The 19,257-nt window shown below is 52.7% G+C and overlaps 6 protein-coding genes across 6 annotated transcripts; 3 read left to right on the top strand and 3 right to left on the bottom strand.

Annotated features, from left to right (window-relative positions):
* Window positions 1–1,013: 1,013 nt before the first annotated feature.
* YGK1 (5'-deoxynucleotidase) lies at window positions 1,014–1,960 on the top strand (the record flags this gene model as incomplete). Its single annotated transcript, XM_014689279.1, has 3 exons — window positions 1,014–1,062; window positions 1,114–1,291; window positions 1,384–1,960. 3 exons carry the CDS (start codon window positions 1,014–1,016, stop codon window positions 1,958–1,960), a joined length of 804 nt encoding a protein of 267 aa, XP_014544765.1.
* A 1,617-nt stretch (window positions 1,961–3,577) lies between these two features.
* Window positions 3,578–5,050, top strand: G6M90_00g046380 (uncharacterized protein; the record flags this gene model as incomplete). Its single annotated transcript, XM_014689278.1, has 1 exon — window positions 3,578–5,050. The coding sequence occupies one exon, from the start codon at window positions 3,578–3,580 to the stop codon at window positions 5,048–5,050; it is 1,473 nt and encodes a 490-aa protein (XP_014544764.1).
* Window positions 5,051–5,865: 815 nt separating this feature from the next.
* Window positions 5,866–7,313, bottom strand: G6M90_00g046370 (uncharacterized protein; the record flags this gene model as incomplete). Its single annotated transcript, XM_014689277.1, has 3 exons — window positions 5,866–6,478; window positions 6,549–7,027; window positions 7,122–7,313. The coding sequence occupies 3 exons, from the start codon at window positions 7,311–7,313 to the stop codon at window positions 5,866–5,868; spliced, it is 1,284 nt and encodes a 427-aa protein (XP_014544763.1).
* Window positions 7,314–9,395: 2,082 nt separating this feature from the next.
* G6M90_00g046360 (uncharacterized protein) lies at window positions 9,396–9,853 on the top strand (the record flags this gene model as incomplete). Its single annotated transcript, XM_066130413.1, has 3 exons — window positions 9,396–9,401; window positions 9,474–9,681; window positions 9,798–9,853. The coding sequence occupies 3 exons, from the start codon at window positions 9,396–9,398 to the stop codon at window positions 9,851–9,853; spliced, it is 270 nt and encodes an 89-aa protein (XP_065986400.1).
* A 516-nt stretch (window positions 9,854–10,369) lies between these two features.
* pho-5_1 (Repressible high-affinity phosphate permease) lies at window positions 10,370–12,816 on the bottom strand (the record flags this gene model as incomplete). The annotated part of the gene is made up of 6 exons (XM_014689276.1): window positions 10,370–11,431; window positions 11,492–11,978; window positions 12,031–12,080; window positions 12,143–12,275; window positions 12,325–12,556; window positions 12,636–12,816. The coding sequence occupies 6 exons, from the start codon at window positions 12,814–12,816 to the stop codon at window positions 10,370–10,372; spliced, it is 2,145 nt and encodes a 714-aa protein (XP_014544762.1).
* A 4,190-nt stretch (window positions 12,817–17,006) lies between these two features.
* Window positions 17,007–18,629, bottom strand: metE_0 (Homoserine O-acetyltransferase; the record flags this gene model as incomplete). Its single annotated transcript, XM_014689275.2, has 2 exons — window positions 17,007–18,054; window positions 18,163–18,629. 2 exons carry the CDS (start codon window positions 18,627–18,629, stop codon window positions 17,007–17,009), a joined length of 1,515 nt encoding a protein of 504 aa, XP_014544761.2.
* Window positions 18,630–19,257: the final 628 nt, after the last annotated feature.

Genomic DNA, 19,257 nt, shown 5'->3' with positions numbered 1-19,257 from the left:
AAGGGATCACAAAGACGCAGCTTCTAGATCTAGGTCAGAAGATCTGAGATTTGGGTCAGAAGCTTCGGGGGCAAGCTAAAGTTTTGCCTGAGGGTACCGCCTTGCCACCAGGCGAGCCTCAGCGGTCACTTTCAGCGCCCGAGATGAGCGGAGATCGGGTTGTCGGTTAGAAAGTTCCTACACAGATCAGTTACAACTTGGCGATTGCGGTAAAGTTGTGAGGCGGATATTGTGACGCTACTTTCTGTTGCACTATCAGGGCGGAGGAACCTACGGCAGAGATAGTTGTCATATGTCTTCATCCTCTACTCTTGTTCAATAGCAACTCGATGGAACGGTAGAGTCTTGGTTTGGAGACAGATTGTATTTATGAGGAATATTACCTGCGCGCTGCATCTTTCGTGACGTTTTGTGTCATGTGTTTCCGGGAACGTGCTCCATAACAAAGGTCAATAAAATTTTCTTGCAGTGTGCGATTTCGAGAAACTCCAGCCACCAAGGCTTGGAAATAGTTCAGTTGTGATGCATTCATCCAGATGTTTCGAGGTGTAGGGTAGGATCATTGTCCATGAAGAACGACTGGACCACCCACCGCCTGCCTGGGTACGGGGAGGTGGGGCAAATGATGACTCCAGCGCCTTCCGCCTGACCACTCATCACACGGACCTGACATTGGATTGACCGGCATTGGTCACTCGATTTACCAGACTCGGCAAGGATGCTGGACGGACTGCCGAAGTGTGGCGCTTTCCGGTGACCAAGCAAACATTGAATGTTTTTGTTTGGCACATGGATGAAACTTGTTTTTCTGTATATCCTTCGCTGCTGTTTCCCGTCAATTTTTTGCCGTATCGTGACATCCAGCTTGCTTCATCCGTCCAACAAACCGTTGGTATTCGACCCCGCTCACCCCTCTTCACCCACCTGATACGCCCCGCGATTCGGTTGGAGCAAAACAAAAAAAAAAAAACAAGGTACCACCAGACGACACATCACAGCAACTGCTCGCAAAGATGGGATCGCAAGCGGATCGGAAGAATAGCGGCAAGACGGACATTTCTAGTAGGTTTTGCAGCAGACACCCAGGAGAAACAAGGCAGCTGACAAGGCTAGACCTGGGCTTTACGCCAATGGTCAAGGTCTCTGGAGAATGGGAAGTGGAAAAGGTGGTCGATGCAATTCCCGGTGATGCTCCCAAGTCGGGAGGCCAGTCTCCCCTTGCCTTTTTCCACATGATTGAACGACTCAAGACGACGAAGCGCGAAGGTTGGAGACGATTTGGCATCGAGAGGTACGGCAGCACCCAGGACCCCATCTTGACCGCGAAGCAGCGTACCTTGGGTCAGTACCTTTTTAACGCAGGCGACTGCTAACACGGCGCAGAGGCGAGTCTATCGCAGACCACATGTACCGCATGTCCATCATCTCCATGTTCGCTCCCCCGTCACTCGCCAAACGCATTGACCTCCACAAATGCATGAAGATGTGCCTTATTCACGACATGGCTGAACTCCTCGTCGGCGACATCACCCCCGTAGATGGCGTCCCCAAGCCTGAAAAGAGCCGGCGGGAGAGTCTGACCATGCACTACCTCACCAAGAATTTGCTTGGCAACAAGGACGATGCTGCGGTCGGCGAGGATATCCGGGCCATTTGGGACGAGTACGAGGATTCCAAGACGCTCGAGAGCCAATATGTCCACGACATTGACAAGATGGAGCTGCTGCTGCAAATGATGGAATACGAGAAGCGCGCCGAGGGTGCCCTCGACCTGGGCGAATTTGCATACGTATCGAGCAAGATGGTGCTGGACGAGACCAAAGCATGGGCCAAAGAGCTGATAGAAGAGAGGGAGAAGTTCTGGGGCACCAAGCAGCATGTTGACGGGGTCAAGGGTGTGGAGGGGGGAGTTACTGAGGAGAAGACCAAGATGCAGGACGAGTACTACTCGAGGGATTAATGGATTGACGGACTACCAATGGCATGACTGGGCTGGCGCACTTGATTGCGTTTATTTTATTATTTTTGTCGGTTATGGGACCACGATGGGATGCTTTGCTTTTCTTTGAGCAGAGACAGATAGATTTGCGCAAGCATACTCGGCCGGCATGGTAAGGATGCGGGCCGACTTTTATTTTTCGCTTAGTGGTTTAGATTTGTACTTGGGAATAGAAGTCGAATACTTCAGCTGTGGTTTGTGGTGAGACAAGAGGGCTACTACCAAGTACTAGTAGTAGTGTAGTGGCTGCTCTGTCTTAGCCTCGATGAAATGACACACGGCACAGGGGAAACTTTGAACTCTGTACCGGCAACGTGAAAAGCAAGGCTACAAATGGTAAACAGATGGCCGGAGAGGACAGTTTCTGGGCAGGTAAATTACAGGCAATTATACGGAGTATGGACGGAGCACTTGCTGGCGGAACAGATCATCACCCCAGGCAACAGCGACGAGACGATCAAGCCAGCGCGGAGTATCCTTGTCTTCAGCTCTCGTTCTCCGTCGGTGGAGCGAATCGTCGTTGATTTCCCCAACAAACTACTCCGTAAACTTTCTAGTTCGCACCCATGAACAAGGTACCTGGGTACATGTAGCTTTTGTGCCCCGCCAACAGAGCAAGGTCAGCCGGCCGGGTCAACCACTTGAACACTCAGTAGTTCACAGTCGCGTCTGGACACTTCATTCAGATTTGGATCACCGAGATAAAACAACCCCTATTATTTATTGCACCGTCTTTTCAACTATTCACTACTCCGTACGCAACAGAGGCCAGGCCAATGACCCAAACTCCCATCTTGGCACCAACCTTCATCTCTGCCGTCTGTCGGCCCGCTCCTGCGGCTCATCATACCAGGCTCCTTGGTGTTTGACTTGGGGTTCTTCACCGCTTAGAAAAAAGGCCAATGCCTTTGCTTGCGCTGCAGGGACACCGCTCTACGAGTTGCAGTCTTTAATCAATTCATCCTTTTTATTTAGGGGCTTTTTTCGCTGGGCATTTTCATTGTCCACCGTCCGTCGTCGCCTGCCTTGCTGGAACGAGGCAGCCATTTGGCGATACAGACCATTTCCAATCTCGTGCCTGATTTGCTCCCAGGTCACGAGCACCACGGCGCTGCATACGCACCACCGCCACTCTTGAACGAGGACGAATCTCCATCTCGGCAGGCTACGAAACCGACTGGTGCGACCGGCTGTGATTTGCTGGACATTTGTTGGACGACACACGACCGACGTGTGCCGACAAGCTTGTTTGCCCCGCGTGCAGCAAACAGAGGTCATCAAGTCGACGCCTTCACAGCTAGAGTGCTCCAGCATCCCAAGGTATTCCATCGCCGCCTTTGACCCCTGCACTGTTGAAGTCTTGGGACAGTCCTTCGCGGCAAAGAAAAACTTCCCTTCAGGCCCATGAGAATCGTTATCATGCGTGTTTGTTGCATGCTACTACACTGAAGCAAGCTCTGTCACAGACGCGACCTTGACTGGTAGCTTGGCTTACGGTCCGGCTGCTGGCTATTCTCAAATTCGACACCCCACCTGGCTGAGCATTCTCGCCCAGCTTCTCTCAGCCTTACAGAAGTTATGACCTTCTCCTCTGGCTTCCACATGCCCGGGGGCTTTCACACCGACGGAATCCACCAGGGCCTCTTCCGGCCCCCGGTGTCTCCAGCATCGAGCTCCGGATATTTAACACAGGGTCGACCTTGCGGAGAGGGGCCTACTCCCAAGCGCAAGCGCATCCGCGACGATGCTAGGCAATTTGATCATGCCCAACAACAAGAGGGCATCCACGACGATATCACCACCAACGCTAGCACTGTTCTGATAACGCCCGCGGGGAGACATGCTGCCCACAACGGCAGGGCCTACACACTTGCCGGGCAGCTCGACACACCTGCCAGCGGACCGGGGGAAAGCGGAATTTTGGGCGACAGCACCTACTCCGAGTCCGACTACCGAAAAGCCCTTGGCTCCAAGCGCTCGCGACATGATAATGATTTTACGGACCCCACTGGGCATACTCCTCTATTCAACCTCCCTACGCAGCCCTACCAATCTTCAGGATGGGGTACGCTGGCCTTTAGTACCATAGGTGGCGTCGTGGGGAAGGTATGGGAGTTTTGCAAAGCGGGTGCGTTCAAAGGATTTTATGCTGGTGGGGGAAGAGGCTTTGAGATGCAGCCCGGCGATGGCATCATCCCAGATGGATCAATACTGGACCCGGCCTGGCTGCAAAATGATGAGGACGACGAGCAACACCATCGAATACCAGGGCATTTCCCGCAAGCATATGCTTTTTGCGATCAAGAAGCCACCGAGGACACGCTCATATCCAGCGGCGCCTCAACTCCATCTGCGCCGGCTGCCAAAAGACGACAGACGGCGCCGACGGATGAGTTGGGCAGAAATTGGGTCATGATCAAGGACCATGCTAGTGGAACGGACAGCACTCCTCGGCGGACCTCTGCTGCCTATAGGCAGTCTCCAAGAAATCGCAATCAAGGCCCTTCGCTCGCTACTGGTCGTCGGATAAGTACACCACAGAATCGCCGCGTTTCCAGCAAGGTAGCCAGTCCAGCACCACCTCGAGGCACCCCCCGGAATGGCTTCAACCTCTCCCCCCCGGCCACCCTCGAGCCTGCTCGTCCTGCGTCATCCGCATCTTACGCATCAACTCGCTCCCCGTCGCCGACGAAAGTGACCAATATAGCACCCAGTATCGCGGCCTCACCCACACCGCACTCATCTCGAGGTCATGGACGGCGACGATCAGCCATTCCAGCACCCAGCCATGCGCCATTTACACACAGCCGCACACACAGCAGTGCGTCCACGGCATCCAGTCGCGGAGCTGTAGACGACCTAGACAACAGTCCGCGCCTCGACGCAGAAGCCAAGCACCTTGCTGCTCGACGACACCGCGAAGAACGCGACACAGACGTTCGCATTGCAGCGTTCAATAAACAGTTACAGGACATGATTCGCCAGGGAAAGGAAGCGCTGGGCACGACGATAGAAGTAGATGGCGAGGATGGCGGGTGGGAAGATTATTAAAATGCTTTTTCTCTCTGTCTGTCTCTTTCGGCTCTCTATTCTCTTCTGTTGCTTTGGACCAAGTTGCGGTTACGATACCCGGATAGTTGGGGGGGATTGACAAAACAGTCAAATGGACTCTGGACTCTTTAAACGGTATATTTATTATCAAGGACATGGATTCTCCTTTTACACTTCTCACTTTCTTTTGTTGGCGAGCGGCCCTGGAGTCTTGGGCTGGGGCCAAAAAATTGACCACTAGGGATGGCTTGATGAAGGCGGACGGCTGTAGATGCCCGCCATGTGTATGTACATTGGTTTGCTGGGGGGGATTAGTATGAGCGCAGATATGATGAATGAGATTGACAATGAACAGATGGTCACACGTAAATCAGCGTGGAGTGCGTCTTGTTGTGATTGTGAAGATGGATGGATGTTGTGCCTGTGTCGTTGACTCTGCTGATATGGCAGAATCACGCTATTCGACGGTTTATTGTAGGAGTATGAAGGCGCGATACAACCACCGGGGTGATAGAGTCTGAATCAGATGATATTCTTTTGGTCTATGCTTAATAAAGAACCTTGTGATACGTGGAGACGGAACCGGTGGCGCGACCTGGTGGTCTGTGATTTTGCCCAGTTTGGGACGATGCTTGGTTACACGTGCCCTGGCTTAGTTACGCAAGATATGGCATGTGGTGCAGGGGACGGTAGACTGTGGTAGCTCACTGGATAATTATGTATTTTATAAATCACCATGGCATGTTGCCCAATCTCCAGGCAGTGTGAGGCTTGTGCCAATTCAAATCGATGCCATGGAGCAGCAAATCGCACATCTACTGGCACCTCCGTATCGGAATCTCACTCTTGCTCGTGGCGGCACTCAGCCCGTCCATCATCTCGATGCTACTGCTGCTATCGTAGGCCGTCAGATTCCTTGTCGGCGCCTGCACCTCAGTGACCTCTGCGCCGGGGGCGGCTTTCCCTTCCGACTCCAGCCCCCATTCCAGGCTCGTTTCCACCAGGATCCCACCGAACCGGCCAGACGGGGTGTCGTCGGGCAGCCTGTAAAAAGCGCTGTTCCTGTCCCTCCTCCTGGTCGGCTCGGCCGTGACCCGCAGAGACTGCGGCGTGACGAAGCTAGGCAGCCCGACGACCTCGCCGCGGCTCTGGCTCTCCTTGGACGTCTTGCCGCCGGCGGTATCGGACTCCTCGCGCGACCCGTCTGCCCAGGAGCGCGTGAAGCGGGATAGCCTAAAGATGCTGGCGAGCCCGAGCCTGGCCGTGACGAGGCGGACGAGCGGCCGCATGGTGGGCAGGCAGGCGGAGATGATGCCGGCGGACATTTCAATGTCGGACCAGGCCAGCAGCGGCGCGAGCGTGTAGCTGATGTCGTGCTTGGAGTAGTTGAACAGGACCCAGGTGCGAAACGACGAGGCAAACACGGCGCTTTTTTTTTGTACACGGGTCAGCCTACCTACACATTCATGTCTTGGGATTGAAAAAACTCAAAACTCACAAGAAGCCCAGGCCAAACACCAGCGTCAGGCCAACCTTTTCCAACGTCTTGAGCTGCAGCCTCCAGACCTGCGGGATGGGCAGCAGCAAGATGACGACGTCGGAGAAGATGGTTGAGCTCGCGTTGGCCAGCCACACGCCCAGCTCGCTGACGCAGCGGCCCTCGACGGCCGGCCGCCACAGCTTCTCGACGGGCACGCAGATGAAGGTGAAGAGAAAGGACACGCACACGGCCCAGAGCACGACGAAGCCGCCCACGGCCACGACCTGCCTCTTGAACAGGGGGAACCGGAAGATGCGGTAGTACATGCACAGAAGGCCGAGCTTGGTCCAGCACAGGTTCCACACGTAGATGATTTCCGTGACGAGCAGCCACATGGAGATGTTGGCGACGGCGCGCTCGCCCACCTCGTCGGCGTGGTAGCCCACGCCCTCGATGAACATGGCGAACCCGACGCCCACGACGGCCCAGTTCCAGATCTTTTTGTACCGTCAGCACTGTACGTTTCCTTGAGGAATCATGGTTTCAAATTTTAATTTTTTTTTAAAAAAAGGGGGTGGAAGGGGGTGTTACCGTCGAAAACATGATGAGGTAGTCGTCCCACCAGAAGGGCTGGTTGCGAATGCGTCGACACCACAGGCGTGCCATGACGGCTAGGGCGGCCAGCGTCGTCATCCAGGCGACGACAAGGACGAGCCATTTCCGCTGCTCTCGGGGCTCGTACTGCGGCACGCCGGGGACGTGAGAGCCCTCAAGTTCCCCCATTCCTTAGGACATGGGGTCCGTCGTGCCATGAGCTGGGTGATGATGGGATGGGAAGAGTAAACCCGGTATCTCCCATTCGACGAGTTTTGTAAGACGAAGGGGCGGTATTTTGTGAGAAACCAAGAAAGCTACGGCCCCTTCTTTTCCCTGGCCTCTTCAACACGGCAGGGTCTGTTTCCATATGTGCATTGGTTTCCTTTCTTCAAAGCTCCGGCGGCCTTAAAAAAAACCCGGGGTGGGTTGGAGGAATTAACCTGCAAGGAGGTCATGTTGGGATGTAACCTCATTTAGCCGCATTTGACCACGGGCCGTGTTTTTTCGTCTTAGCCTGCATGCTTGACTCGCTTTAGCCGTTTGACATGTGCTCTAGTGCGGATTGGCCATGGTTTGTGGCAATTTGGTTTCGGGGGAGGTTGCTGTCAGAGTATGTATGTGTGGATGGAGGAAAATTGACAGGCGGGGAAACAAGAGACAACATTGAAGTGGCTAGTCCACTTACTAGTTGCCAACGGGTATGTCCCGTCACCTGTCACTTGCGGGTTCTTGTGGGTATGACATTGCGGGGGTGGAGAGAAAACCATCGAGTCTTCACACATCACATAAAATTTCTGAATCGCGAGTCCGTACAATCGGCTAGGTTCTCGCCTTATTCAAGCCGCATGTCTTCATCGGAACAAGCCTTCATACGGACATGATGGGTTTGCCGTAATCCGCGGCGACGTGGTACCCGGAGAGGGAGCAGCCAAAAACAGCCACAGACCTGTCATGGGTCTCCCCACGCAGGCTTCGCTTCCCAATGAGGAGGGTTGCCCCGTGCCGGGTTGCAGGTTGAACAAGACGGGACGGCTGGCCATGACGACTCGGCCATCACGGCAGGCTGGTTGGAGCAGTTGGCTTGGTTGCTGGGCTGTCCAACCCTGGACGGAAACGCCGTCTTTGGCAGAGAATTGGACGATACGACCTGATCCGGATCGGATCCCCAGGATACACCGTACGCCGTTACGACAACGTACTCCGTACAGTACCAAACAATACCAATTGTTCCTCAACAAGCCCCGGATTGGTTACAGAGAGACAGACTCATCATCTCCTTGTAGCCCGCAGCATCAAACCGTGTGTCGTATGATGTCGTCACCTCCAAATGCCTCATTCGGCGGCGTCACTGCAGGCCATGCTTAAAAACAAAAGCTCAGGACAACAGGTACGTAATGCTTGGCCGAAAGACCATGCGCCTTCAAGCCGCACCGTACAACATGTTTACTATTTTTGACCCTTTGTCATAGGCCATGGGTCGGATACAAGTTGACACGCATGTACTCCGTGTCCAGTGACCAAGCCCGCGGGAGCAGCCAGTGCGAGGGAGGGACACGAGAACTCGTCATGATTGCCAGCAGGACAAGGTCTCAGTTGGCCTCGGGGATGCCTGTGTCTGATTGAAGGAAAACCAGCCGATATCCAGAAAAGGACGCCGGGGCCCAAGAATGGCCACCAGCACAACAAGCGTGATACGTACTCCGTAGTACTATCAAATTTGACACTTTGCACAAAGACGACGCGGAGTGGAAGAAGCCAACGGCAGTTCATACCCGCGAGACATGAGCTTCTTTTTTGTTCGCGCCACCACGCCATGCTCTTTGTGTGACTCGCGTCCATGTCGAGCAGTTGGCCCTAGCACCGTGCAGCCCAGGTGAATTGTCAAATAATATCAGAAAAAATTACCCACAATACTAGTAGTACTAGTATTAAACCAGCTGGTCCATTTGCCTCAAGTGAGACATGGCCATCTCTCCCAAAATGCCCTCCACACCAGCAGAACCTTCTCTCGCAAACCGGAAAGAGAAAAAAAAAGGGCCGCCCATCTCAGACACTCGCCAAAAAAAGAACCCTACAAACATGCAGTATTGTCGTCCCTCATGTTTGCGCCCGCGGCACAAAACCCTCCGCATCCGCCTTGATTAAAACCCCCATCCAGAGACATTGACTCTCGTTCCAACTTGCCCAATTCCCGGCTCTGTTCCATCCCATCTTCCATCTCCCGCCACCAGTCCACCAAACGGCCGTCTCACCACATTTCTACCCACCATGAAGGTCCGTAGCACTATTGGAATCGCTTCCCAAGACATGGAAGGGACAAGCTTAACTAACACACCAGCGCCGCAGTTCGTGGCCTCTCTGCTCGCCCTGGCGCTCGCCGCCCTGGCCGCGCCGACGCCGACGCCCGACACCGCAGTCTCGTGGAACCAAAACTTTAGCTGCGGCGCCGATTTCCGCACCAAGTTCTGCCACGCCGTCAATTTCCATTCGCGCTGTGTGAATGGCCGCTTTTACTCTGATGCCGGGGATAGCTGTGCCAACTGCTGGTGCACATGTACGTTGCTTCCTGTCCCGTCAAAAGGGGGAGCTTGTCAAGAAGAAAAACAAGGACAAGACAAAGCGAAGGACAGAGTTACAAGTGTAAAATTCACTAACACTGGAAATATAGAGACCGAGATGAGCGAGTGAATGCCGCGACTCCCATGTGGATCGCAAATTGGGGGTAATATATCATGGCACATTCGGTACTTGAGCAACTTGCGAAATTCAAACGATGTGACTTGGATACCCAGACCTTGGGAAAGCATGCGGGCTGCAACCGGATTACAGACCAGAACACTCGTATGGAGGTGGCGCCAGCAGTTGTCGCCGCTATACATTCAACATTAGAAATATTATACGTATCTTTAAGGCCTGTAATGTATATCAGTAATGAACTTGCGCCTCAATACCATGCCTCGTGGCCCTCCGGCCGTCACATCCAAACACTCGGCTGACACACATCCAGGACGGGCGTCAATCTGTATCCTTCATCGTCGTGAAATCGTCAGGGCAACATGCAGTAAAGGGCCAAATGCGCTTTTTGTGTCGTATCTGACATCATCATTTATTATACATACACGCTATATCTATGCAAAGAGTGCTTTCTAGCACAGGTATCTTGTCTAATGCACCCAACCAAAAACTCCCATGAAAAAAAGGATCAGAGCATTATCATCATAATGTCATGCCGTGCAACCCATCTAAGCCGGTTTCAACAGCATCCCCACGTCATTTAATTGCACACTATTCGTCGTAGGTAGTGGACCACGATCTATTCTGCCCCATCCCGCTCCCCATGTAGGCAATTGTTGCTGCGGGACACTGGCATGGGTGGAAGATTCTGCGTCTGAAGAACCAGCCGTGGTTCCAGACGTTCGGTTCCGCAACGCAATCTCATTGGATCCATCACTGGCAATTCGGGCCTTTCGATTTCTTTTCCAGAATCGGGATCGCCTCTGACGCATATTTTCCGCTACCAGTTCTGGAGAGGCTATGATATCATCCCGTGGAGATCGGTGGTGCTTGCCAAAGTAGCCGCTATGGGCTCGTGGGTATGCAAATCCTGCCGGTTGTCCGCCGTGGAACGGATTCCATGCTCGTAGTCGCGGTGATCCTAGACTGATACTGCCGTTGCAGCCAGCATTATAGCTTGTCCTAGACTCGCCGGATAATTCTTCCAAAGTGAGCCCTTTCGTCTCGGGGATGAGGAGCGACACAAAGGTGCCGAGGAGCATGAAAAGAGCAAAAAGTTTCAGCAACCGGTCAAGATAGGGAGAGCAGGCATTGCCAACACATCCAGCAACCTCGCCATTCTTCAACAATGGGATGCTAATACACTGGGCGACTATAGCCCCGATTTTGCCCATTGCTGCGGAAATGCCGTGACCTGTTGATCGGTATCGCGTGGGGAAGCATTCGCCCGGTACAACAAACGTGGTTGTGTTTGGGCCGGCGTTGAAAAGAAATTGTCCTATGATATACAGAGCCAACATTGACCCTTCGCTCAAATCATGAAGCCGAAAACCCTGAACGCCGAATACAATGGTGAGCAGAAGAAACCCACAAATCTGCAGAGGCTTGCGCCCAACAGTATCAATGGTGAAGATGGCAGTCCAATATCCGGGCAAGGATCCAGCAGCAGTCAGGATGATCGTGCCCACGGCCTGATTATACAACTTGTAATACATATTGCTACCACTTCCATATCCAATAGCGTGGAGAACAACGTTTTGATTCAAGCCAAGGCCGTAAAATGCCAAGTCCTGGAAATTGTCAGTCAGCGCACACATCAATACAACACAGACATCAGACATCAGACGTACCAGAAAGAACCATGACATGGTTGTACCGACCAATACCTTGAAATTCTTCCACTCCCCAAAGTATGCAAACACATCTGCCCATGAAGCACGCGGAAGATCCAGCGAATCCTCAGATATCTTTGACCGAGAATGCCGCCTCTCATAGTCACTGTTCGATTTGCTGGATACATAGGCCTTGATATCGGCATCAGCCTTTTCAACATCGTGCTGTATATCAAAAGTGTAGCGCGGAGTCTCAGGAATGGTGATTCGATAGTAGAGCGCAAGACAGGCTGGGATGGAGCCAACCCCAACAATGATCCTCCATGCACGATCAGCAGCGATTTGACATCCCGCATCGCAGTGTGCTTCGTCGGAAATACGGATAAACGACGACTTGAAGGCTACGGTTGTAACGAGCGCAACGATGGCAGACATGAGTTGGCCGATACCTTGCATTGAAAAGACAGCAGAAATCATGGCACCTCGCCATCGAGTGGGTGCGAATCTAGCCACCAGTTAGGAAGACAACTACTGAAACAAAGGTGGTAGACACATACTCGGATGTAATGACGGACGAAAGAGGATAGTCACCTCCAATCCCAATGCCCTGACAAAAACAAATATTAGACTGGTGGTTCCCGACATGTGTATGGCAGAGTGCGCACGTACCATAAGAACCCGCCAGAATAACAATAGACCTGCTGAGCCAATGGACGGGCTGCTCGAAGCCAAGGCGCAGCTAAAGGTTCCGAAGATGATAATTGCCAATTCCACACCATACATGCGCCTGCGGCCCAGAGCACTGCACTACTCGTCAGCAACAATCTACCAATCGCCACAAAATGACCTACTCTGCTAGCCACCCAAACACAACCATGCCAATAATAATACCAGCACTGGTGGCAGCTTTCAAGGCCTGGTTAGTCGTGTCGGGTAAGACGCCATTGTTGCCGCCAAAGCCATTTACCACCTCTTCGCCGCTCCAAAAGACCATGCCCAAGAGTATAGTGATAAGGTTGATGGAGAATATGTCGTATGAGTCGAGAAGAAAGCCAACACCAGCAACCAATATAGCCCGGACATCTAACGTGAAAAGAGTTAGTTCCCAATATACTCCGTCACCGTCCACGGAATCCAATCTCGGGCAGCTGCCATTACGTACGGTACAATCCAAAAGGAACCTTGTCAATCTCGGACAATGCTAGTCGTCGACGTAAATTAGGGTCGGTTATATGAGAATAATCATTATAAAAGTTGTGAAATGCCCGATTGCCGCCATATGTGCGCTGGAGACCACTCGGGGCCATGGGAGGAGGAAGCATCTCGTCCACGGAGGCAGCCATCTTTTCGCGAGCCGAAGACGGATCAACGACGGAGGCTGCAAAATCTCAACAGAGAATACATGAGGCAACAGGCCAGAATATCTTTGGAGTAAGCGAAGTAGTAATGGCGGATCGAGGACCGGTTCTATGGGCACTGGCGCCAGGGTCGACGGGATGCGACCAAGTTGCTGCAACGCTCACTCCCCACGACCTGTGGAAGTGATGCAAAAAGAGACGCTGTTTACCCCGAAATTTTCCAAATCAATGATGGCATTGAGCGTATGGCACCGAGTTGAATCTGCTTTCTTCCCGGGGGGTTAACTGGCGAATGTCCCTATTAGCCAGCGTAGGTCAGGGCTGTCGTAATCCAAACGCGGACTTTGGTCCGTCAGAGCCGGAACTATATGTTGTGGTGTTTCTTTGACAGATGTTTATTTGAGTCCGAGGCCGTGGCTTAGAAGAATACCATGTACGTATATGCACAATACAAAGGTGGCTTGCCGACGGCAGTGAAGGAAGATGAGAAGAGAAGACGAGAGAGGGGAGCAAACCGATCGAGTGAGAAAGATGTTTCGGGTCGCCAATCCAACGGCATAGACTCCGCTTGTGGCGACGACTCCGTAGTGGAGAGAAATCTCTTAGATGGGAGCACTAGCTGTGGAAGACTCTTTGCATTGCTTGGGCGCTCGGTTGTAGATTTGTAGTAGTCATGGAGTGGGAATACCCCAGTCATTCCAGAAGCCACGCTCCGCTTCGCGACAGGCAAACGAACACACAATGAATGACTAGTAGGGCGTCCGTCGCCCGGCCCAGGCACACAATCAGACACTATGTCCCAGGCTCCCATGCAGATAGCACTTGTCGGAAACTAGTCGGCACGTTCGGGTGGCTCATGCCATGGCTGGCTTGAAGAGGTGAGGGAGCAAACAATAGACGGCTGATTCGACGCAATTTGGACGATGCACCTCGACGCAAGTCCTTATTTCGCTCCAGACCTGGTTGACTGGGAACCAAACTTGGCACCAGAACCTTCAGTGTTGCAGATACGGGGAGACGTTGGAACCCGACCGTCAGGGTTGGCCATCCACATTGTGCCCGTGATATGGCTCGGACTCGGTGCTTTGGCCGAAGAGACCTGGTGCTGGCAAGGAGCTGTTTCTTCACACTTGCCTAGTCCCAGCACAACAAAAACGGCAAGAGTTACACGCGGATGGCAAAGAGGGGAACTTGGGCAATAGGATGTCAAGGATGCTGGCAAGCTGGCAACTGGGAAGGGGTGCGCGCCCAGGGGTGGTGGGGACTGCGTATCAATTACTGGCCGGCAAGGAAGGAAGGAAGCACACGTGCAGATTCTTGGGCCGAGAGAGACACTTCCATGTCCTTGATGGAACATGTTTCGAAAGGCCCAGGCGCGGCCCTAAGGAGTCTGGTAACTACAAAACCAAGCAAGTCGGCCAGCGTCACTGGCACCTTCCGTCACATTTCCGTGCAAGGTGCAACCGTTGACGCTTTGGGCAACGGTGTAGCATGAAGCCATGTCAGGGGTGCGGACTGGCAAAGGTGAAAAAAAAGAACACCAGAAAATGATTGCACCCGACCTCACCGGTCACTTGCCGACTTTCGGGCATAATCAGACGGTGTTTGCAACTGTCGTTCAGGGGCTGTGCAACTTGGCGGTCCACGCAGCTATTCACACACATGCACACGTGGTTGTCCAAATCCACGTTGACGTTGACTATGCGTACATGCCTAGATCAGTACATATGTATGTGCTGTTGGTGCCTCAACCCCCTCCTTTGGAAGCTCGGTAGAAGACACAGAAGGCCGGCATTCCGCTTCAAGACCTGTCCAACGACCCTGCCACGCAATTCACTCCGCGGCATCTTACGGGCCTGTCGACCAACGCAGCGCGGTCGGTCTTAAGGGGTGTACGCCAGCCTTCGAGGTTTGCATTGTGGCTGACGCTGGCTTGGCACTGGGTGGGGACTGCGACAAGGGTTTTTTTTTCTCAAATGGCTTCTGTCAGCCTTCTAGAACATTGCGCGTTCTCGCATTATCCGCATCATCGGAGTCATCGAATCATGCCGTGGGGCGAAATCCATTATGAATGACTTATGAAAGGCAAGGGCAAGACGGAAATCTCGCTCCCATGCTCTGCGGGCGCACCAAACGCCGTTTGCCTCAGCTCCATCCATCTCCTGTCCGCTGTGGTTGCATCACCTTGACACCGGCATGATGTGACATGGCCATGTTCATGGCAGAATCGAGAACCGCACAGAGTACATATGGCGGCTGTTGTTGACGAAGTGCTGTTTGGCAGCTGGATTGCTTAGCTTGACGCAATCGCCATCAGCCGCCAGAATAAGCACCGCATCTTCTAATCTGGTTGGCCACGCAGGAAATAGTGACGGCGCTAATGAAGCATTCGAGCCATGCACCCAGGATTCCGCGCATTGCCCGCATACGGACGAAAGCCTCATTTGCTGGATTTGAGTGGCTGTCGCCCCAAGACTCACGCCCTATGGTCAGCACTTGTCAGTCTTCTCGGTCGCCCGTGTGGTGTGTAATTGCTATATTGGACTTTCCGCCAACAAGTACTCCGTACGGAACATGCTTTCCTTTTTCCAGCTCGTTGTCCCTCGGTCAGGCTTTTGTGATGACTGATGACAGCCAAGCGGCTTCCCTGTCAGGGATGCATTCACCTTGACCCCTTTCATTATGCCTCACCATTTACGGACAAGAGCGAATAATGTTCAACGTTGGCCTTGCCGGCTCATTTACGGAGTACCATACGATGCTTGTTTCGGCTTTGCTCTGTGCAGGGGGTCGTTTACTATGTATCATTGACGCCGATAACAGGCATGAGTCGTGTTGTGGGTGGTTACCGGTTTGAGCCACGGCGATGATTATTAGCTCGCGATAAAAAAGGCTCTTCTTCTCCACAGAGGGCTTGATTCCTGACTGGATATGGAGCAAGGACCGGCTCGGAGGACGGTGACTGACCTGTCTTGGTGAAGGCAATTGACGATGCCATTCTGATGTATCCGACAAATGCATTACTCAGTACTCCGTACGGAGTACCCAAGACTTGGTTTCACGCCCTGCACTCCGTACTCTGATGTTCTAATGGCCAAGTTGAAATGTCCCTTCGTCACAGACTCTGATGAGAACGAGCTCGCTGCCCCACGTGTCCATTCTCAATGCTGGCAATGTTAACCGGTCACTGTTTTCATTTAGAAGACAGGCGTGCATACGCTGGCGTCTCTAGCATCATTCTGTACTGCGTGATTGGGTGCCTTTCCTTTCTTTAACACATCAAATATCTCTTAGCTAGACATCATTCCATGTATCAGCGTATAAACGTAAACTGTCTGGTGTCAAAGTGTTGACCGCCGTCAAATCGTACAAGGTTTACCAGTAATTCTTCACCAAGTCACCATCCACAAACAACCCGACTCAAGAGTGTTCAAAGTGCATAGGAAACCCGGAACCCTGAACACCACGGCACATAATCATGCCAAACATTCTGCATCATGAAATTTGTGCAACCTCAGCTCGGGAATCACGCACTGCTGCTGCCAAACGCCAAACCCACCTGCTTGCCTGTGAATTCTACACGACTGAGCAACACGTAAAGTCCGAATGGCTGGGGCAGTTTAAGTTACGTGTGAAATCGCTCCTTTGGGCAAGTTGCATGCATACTGCAGTGGAGGGGGAGACGGAGTTGCAAGATGTGTGGATGCCGTCAGTTTGACGCTACATTGCTCCACAAGTTCCTCCAGCATTCTCGCGTGGAGTGTATGTACTATGTACTCCGTGCTTCGTTGGATTATCTCAGAGACCTTTATCTGCTTTTGGAGTGGCACGTGTTGTGACTGGTCGTTGCTTGAGAAGACGTGTTTCCGTGATTCGCGCTATGGTGCGGGCGAAACGCATAAAGTGCTGGATTTAGCAAAGGCCGGCAATACGGCAACGGAGGTATTTGACTCGTGCGGCCTCGGGTCTGGTGAATTTATTCATGCTACGTACGTAGGTATGTGGTGAAGGAGAAGGAAAAAAACCTTGTTGGAAGGTATCTGTATGTCTGTATGCACATCTCCAACTAAAATGTGCTCGTTGAGCCCCCTTTTCGTCACACAATGTACATGACGTTGATATGTACTGCGCCTCGCGTATCTAGACGAGTGTTTCTGTTTTTGCAAGTGTGTGGCCTACCATGCCGTAATATCTTCGACTTCCGCTTCGCCAAAGGTGCTGGACTTTGTCAGCTTGCCAACGCCGGTTTCCTCTGGCGCTTGGCCCTCTTTGCTCATGATGTCAGGCAGCACCTCTTTGAGGAAGTCCAAGATGTAGTTGTTGACCTGTTCGAACTGGAGAAGGAAGGCATCGTGGCCCTCGGGGCTCTCAATCCGTTCCAGCCGGGCATTTTTGACGTGCTCGGCAATTTCTTCTTGCTCTGCAAATGTGAAGAGCCCATCGCTTTCTATGCCAAGGACCAAAGTGGGCTGCTCAATCATGGCCAAGGCATCGCCGATGGTCTCCGCGCGACCTCTTGACACGTCGTGCGTGTCTAGCTTGCGAGTCATTGCGATGTAGCAGTTGCTATCAAAACGCTTGACGAACTTGGTGCCTTGGTACCGCAGATATGACTGCGCCGAAAAATACTGAGACTGCGGGAGAGTCTCGCCTCCGGTCAGGCTGCTCTCGCTACTGACTCCCTCGTGTTTCCGAGGCCCGTGAAACTGCGGGTCTGGGGCATCTGCTGGAGGCGTTGTTGCTTTATTACTGCCGGGTGATCCACTACCCTGAAGAGAGGTGCTCTTGCGCTTGATGTTGTGTCCGTCATTGTGAATATGAAAGTGTGCTTCCGAAGGCGTGCTAGGCCGCGGCCGCTCACGAATCGTTTGGACTTTGGATGGATCGGGAATGTTGCGGCCGAACCGAGATTCGAAGGAGTTTCGACTTCGATATGTCAATAGAGCGGCCATACGGGCGGCGCCCAGCCCGGTTGCTGGCGGGTCGTCGAATGGATAGTATCCATCATCGTATTTGGGGTCAGCATAGATACTTTGCCGTTGGGCTTCACCCCAACTGATGCCCCACGCACTGTGTCGGCTTGACGTGGCGATGGGGACAATACACCGAATATAGTCCTTGCCAAAGTACGCCCATTCCAGGACAAACATGCCACCCAAGGATCCCCCAATGACAGCAGCAACCTGGTTCACTCCCAATTCACCCAAAAGAAGTTTGTGGAGGCTAAGAACGAGTCAGCGTCCCTGATGCCTGGGTCTGTGGTCGAAGGACACCATTCCAACCTACAAGGCTGGAAGAAGTCAATGTTTGGCAAGGATGATGGTTACTGACTTGACATCGTCACGGATGGTGGTTAGCGGGAATTCTGGCCCGTAATTTCCCTGTGATACATCGCCATGTTTTGCCGTGACCGGACTGGCTGTGCCATATGGACTGCCCAGACTGTTCATGCAAACGATGAAGAATCTTGAAGTATCAAACACTCGCCCTGGACCACCGAGTAAAGGACCCCACCAGTCGCTCACGTCGGCACTACCGGTCAGAGCGTGACATATAACCATGGCATTGTCGCCAGCGTCGTTGAGCTTGCCCCGTGTTGTGTAGGCGACGGGAACATTCTGGAGAGTGATGCCAGATTCCAAGGTGAACTCGGGAACGATTGCTATCTGCTGATCTGGAATTAAGCTAGCGAATGGGTTTTCGGGTTGTGACTGCGTTCTTTCTTCCAGGTATTCAGCAACTATTCTCGTCAAGCGTAGGAGGAGGTGGGGGCAGGGCAAATGGTAGCGCAGTAACATGAACATATGCATCCGTCAACAACACATAGGGAACAGGGTTGCCAGATTGGAGACAGAAGAGAAAGATGAAAATTAAAGGTAAAACGAAGAACCAAGAACAAAAACTGACCGTATTGTTTCCGTAAGCCGCCATTGGCAGCCCTTCCTTGCTGCATCGCAGTTTAATGTCAATGAGAAACGTTTGGCAGACCTCCGACAACGGATCCCGAAGGTTCAACACCTCAGAGGTTGCGTATGAGCCGGGGCCGATTGCCGCGTCCAACAGCGTAGAGAAAGATCCTCTTGAGAGTGACTTTGTCTTGAAGAATCAAGCCGCTTGATCAACGCAGCAGTAATTCAGGGGATGGGAATTGTTTGTCGAGAGTAACACAACTTGTCAGTGGAAGAAATGTGATTCTGTGCTGAGTCAACCCGCTAATCCATTGGAGCAATTGCGCCATCCAACTACTTCATCGGGAGCAACAGCCGCTGGTGCTCAAGTAGTACTAGTACTAGCTTGTCCGAGACCGCAGTAAGGCCAATCAAGTCGCAAAGTTTGCGACCACAATGCCATCTCACCCCTCGACTAGAGCACGTGGCATCTCACGTGAAGTCGCGATCCCTTTGTTGGCTCCTGTACCCAGGTATT

The sequence above is a fragment of the Metarhizium brunneum genome, chromosome 2 (assembly GCF_013426205.1).
Source record: "Metarhizium brunneum chromosome 2, complete sequence".
NCBI lineage: Eukaryota > Fungi > Ascomycota > Sordariomycetes > Hypocreales > Clavicipitaceae > Metarhizium > Metarhizium brunneum.
The sequence above is the reverse complement of the archived record's forward strand: the minus strand, read 5'-3'. Positions and strand labels throughout refer to the sequence as shown.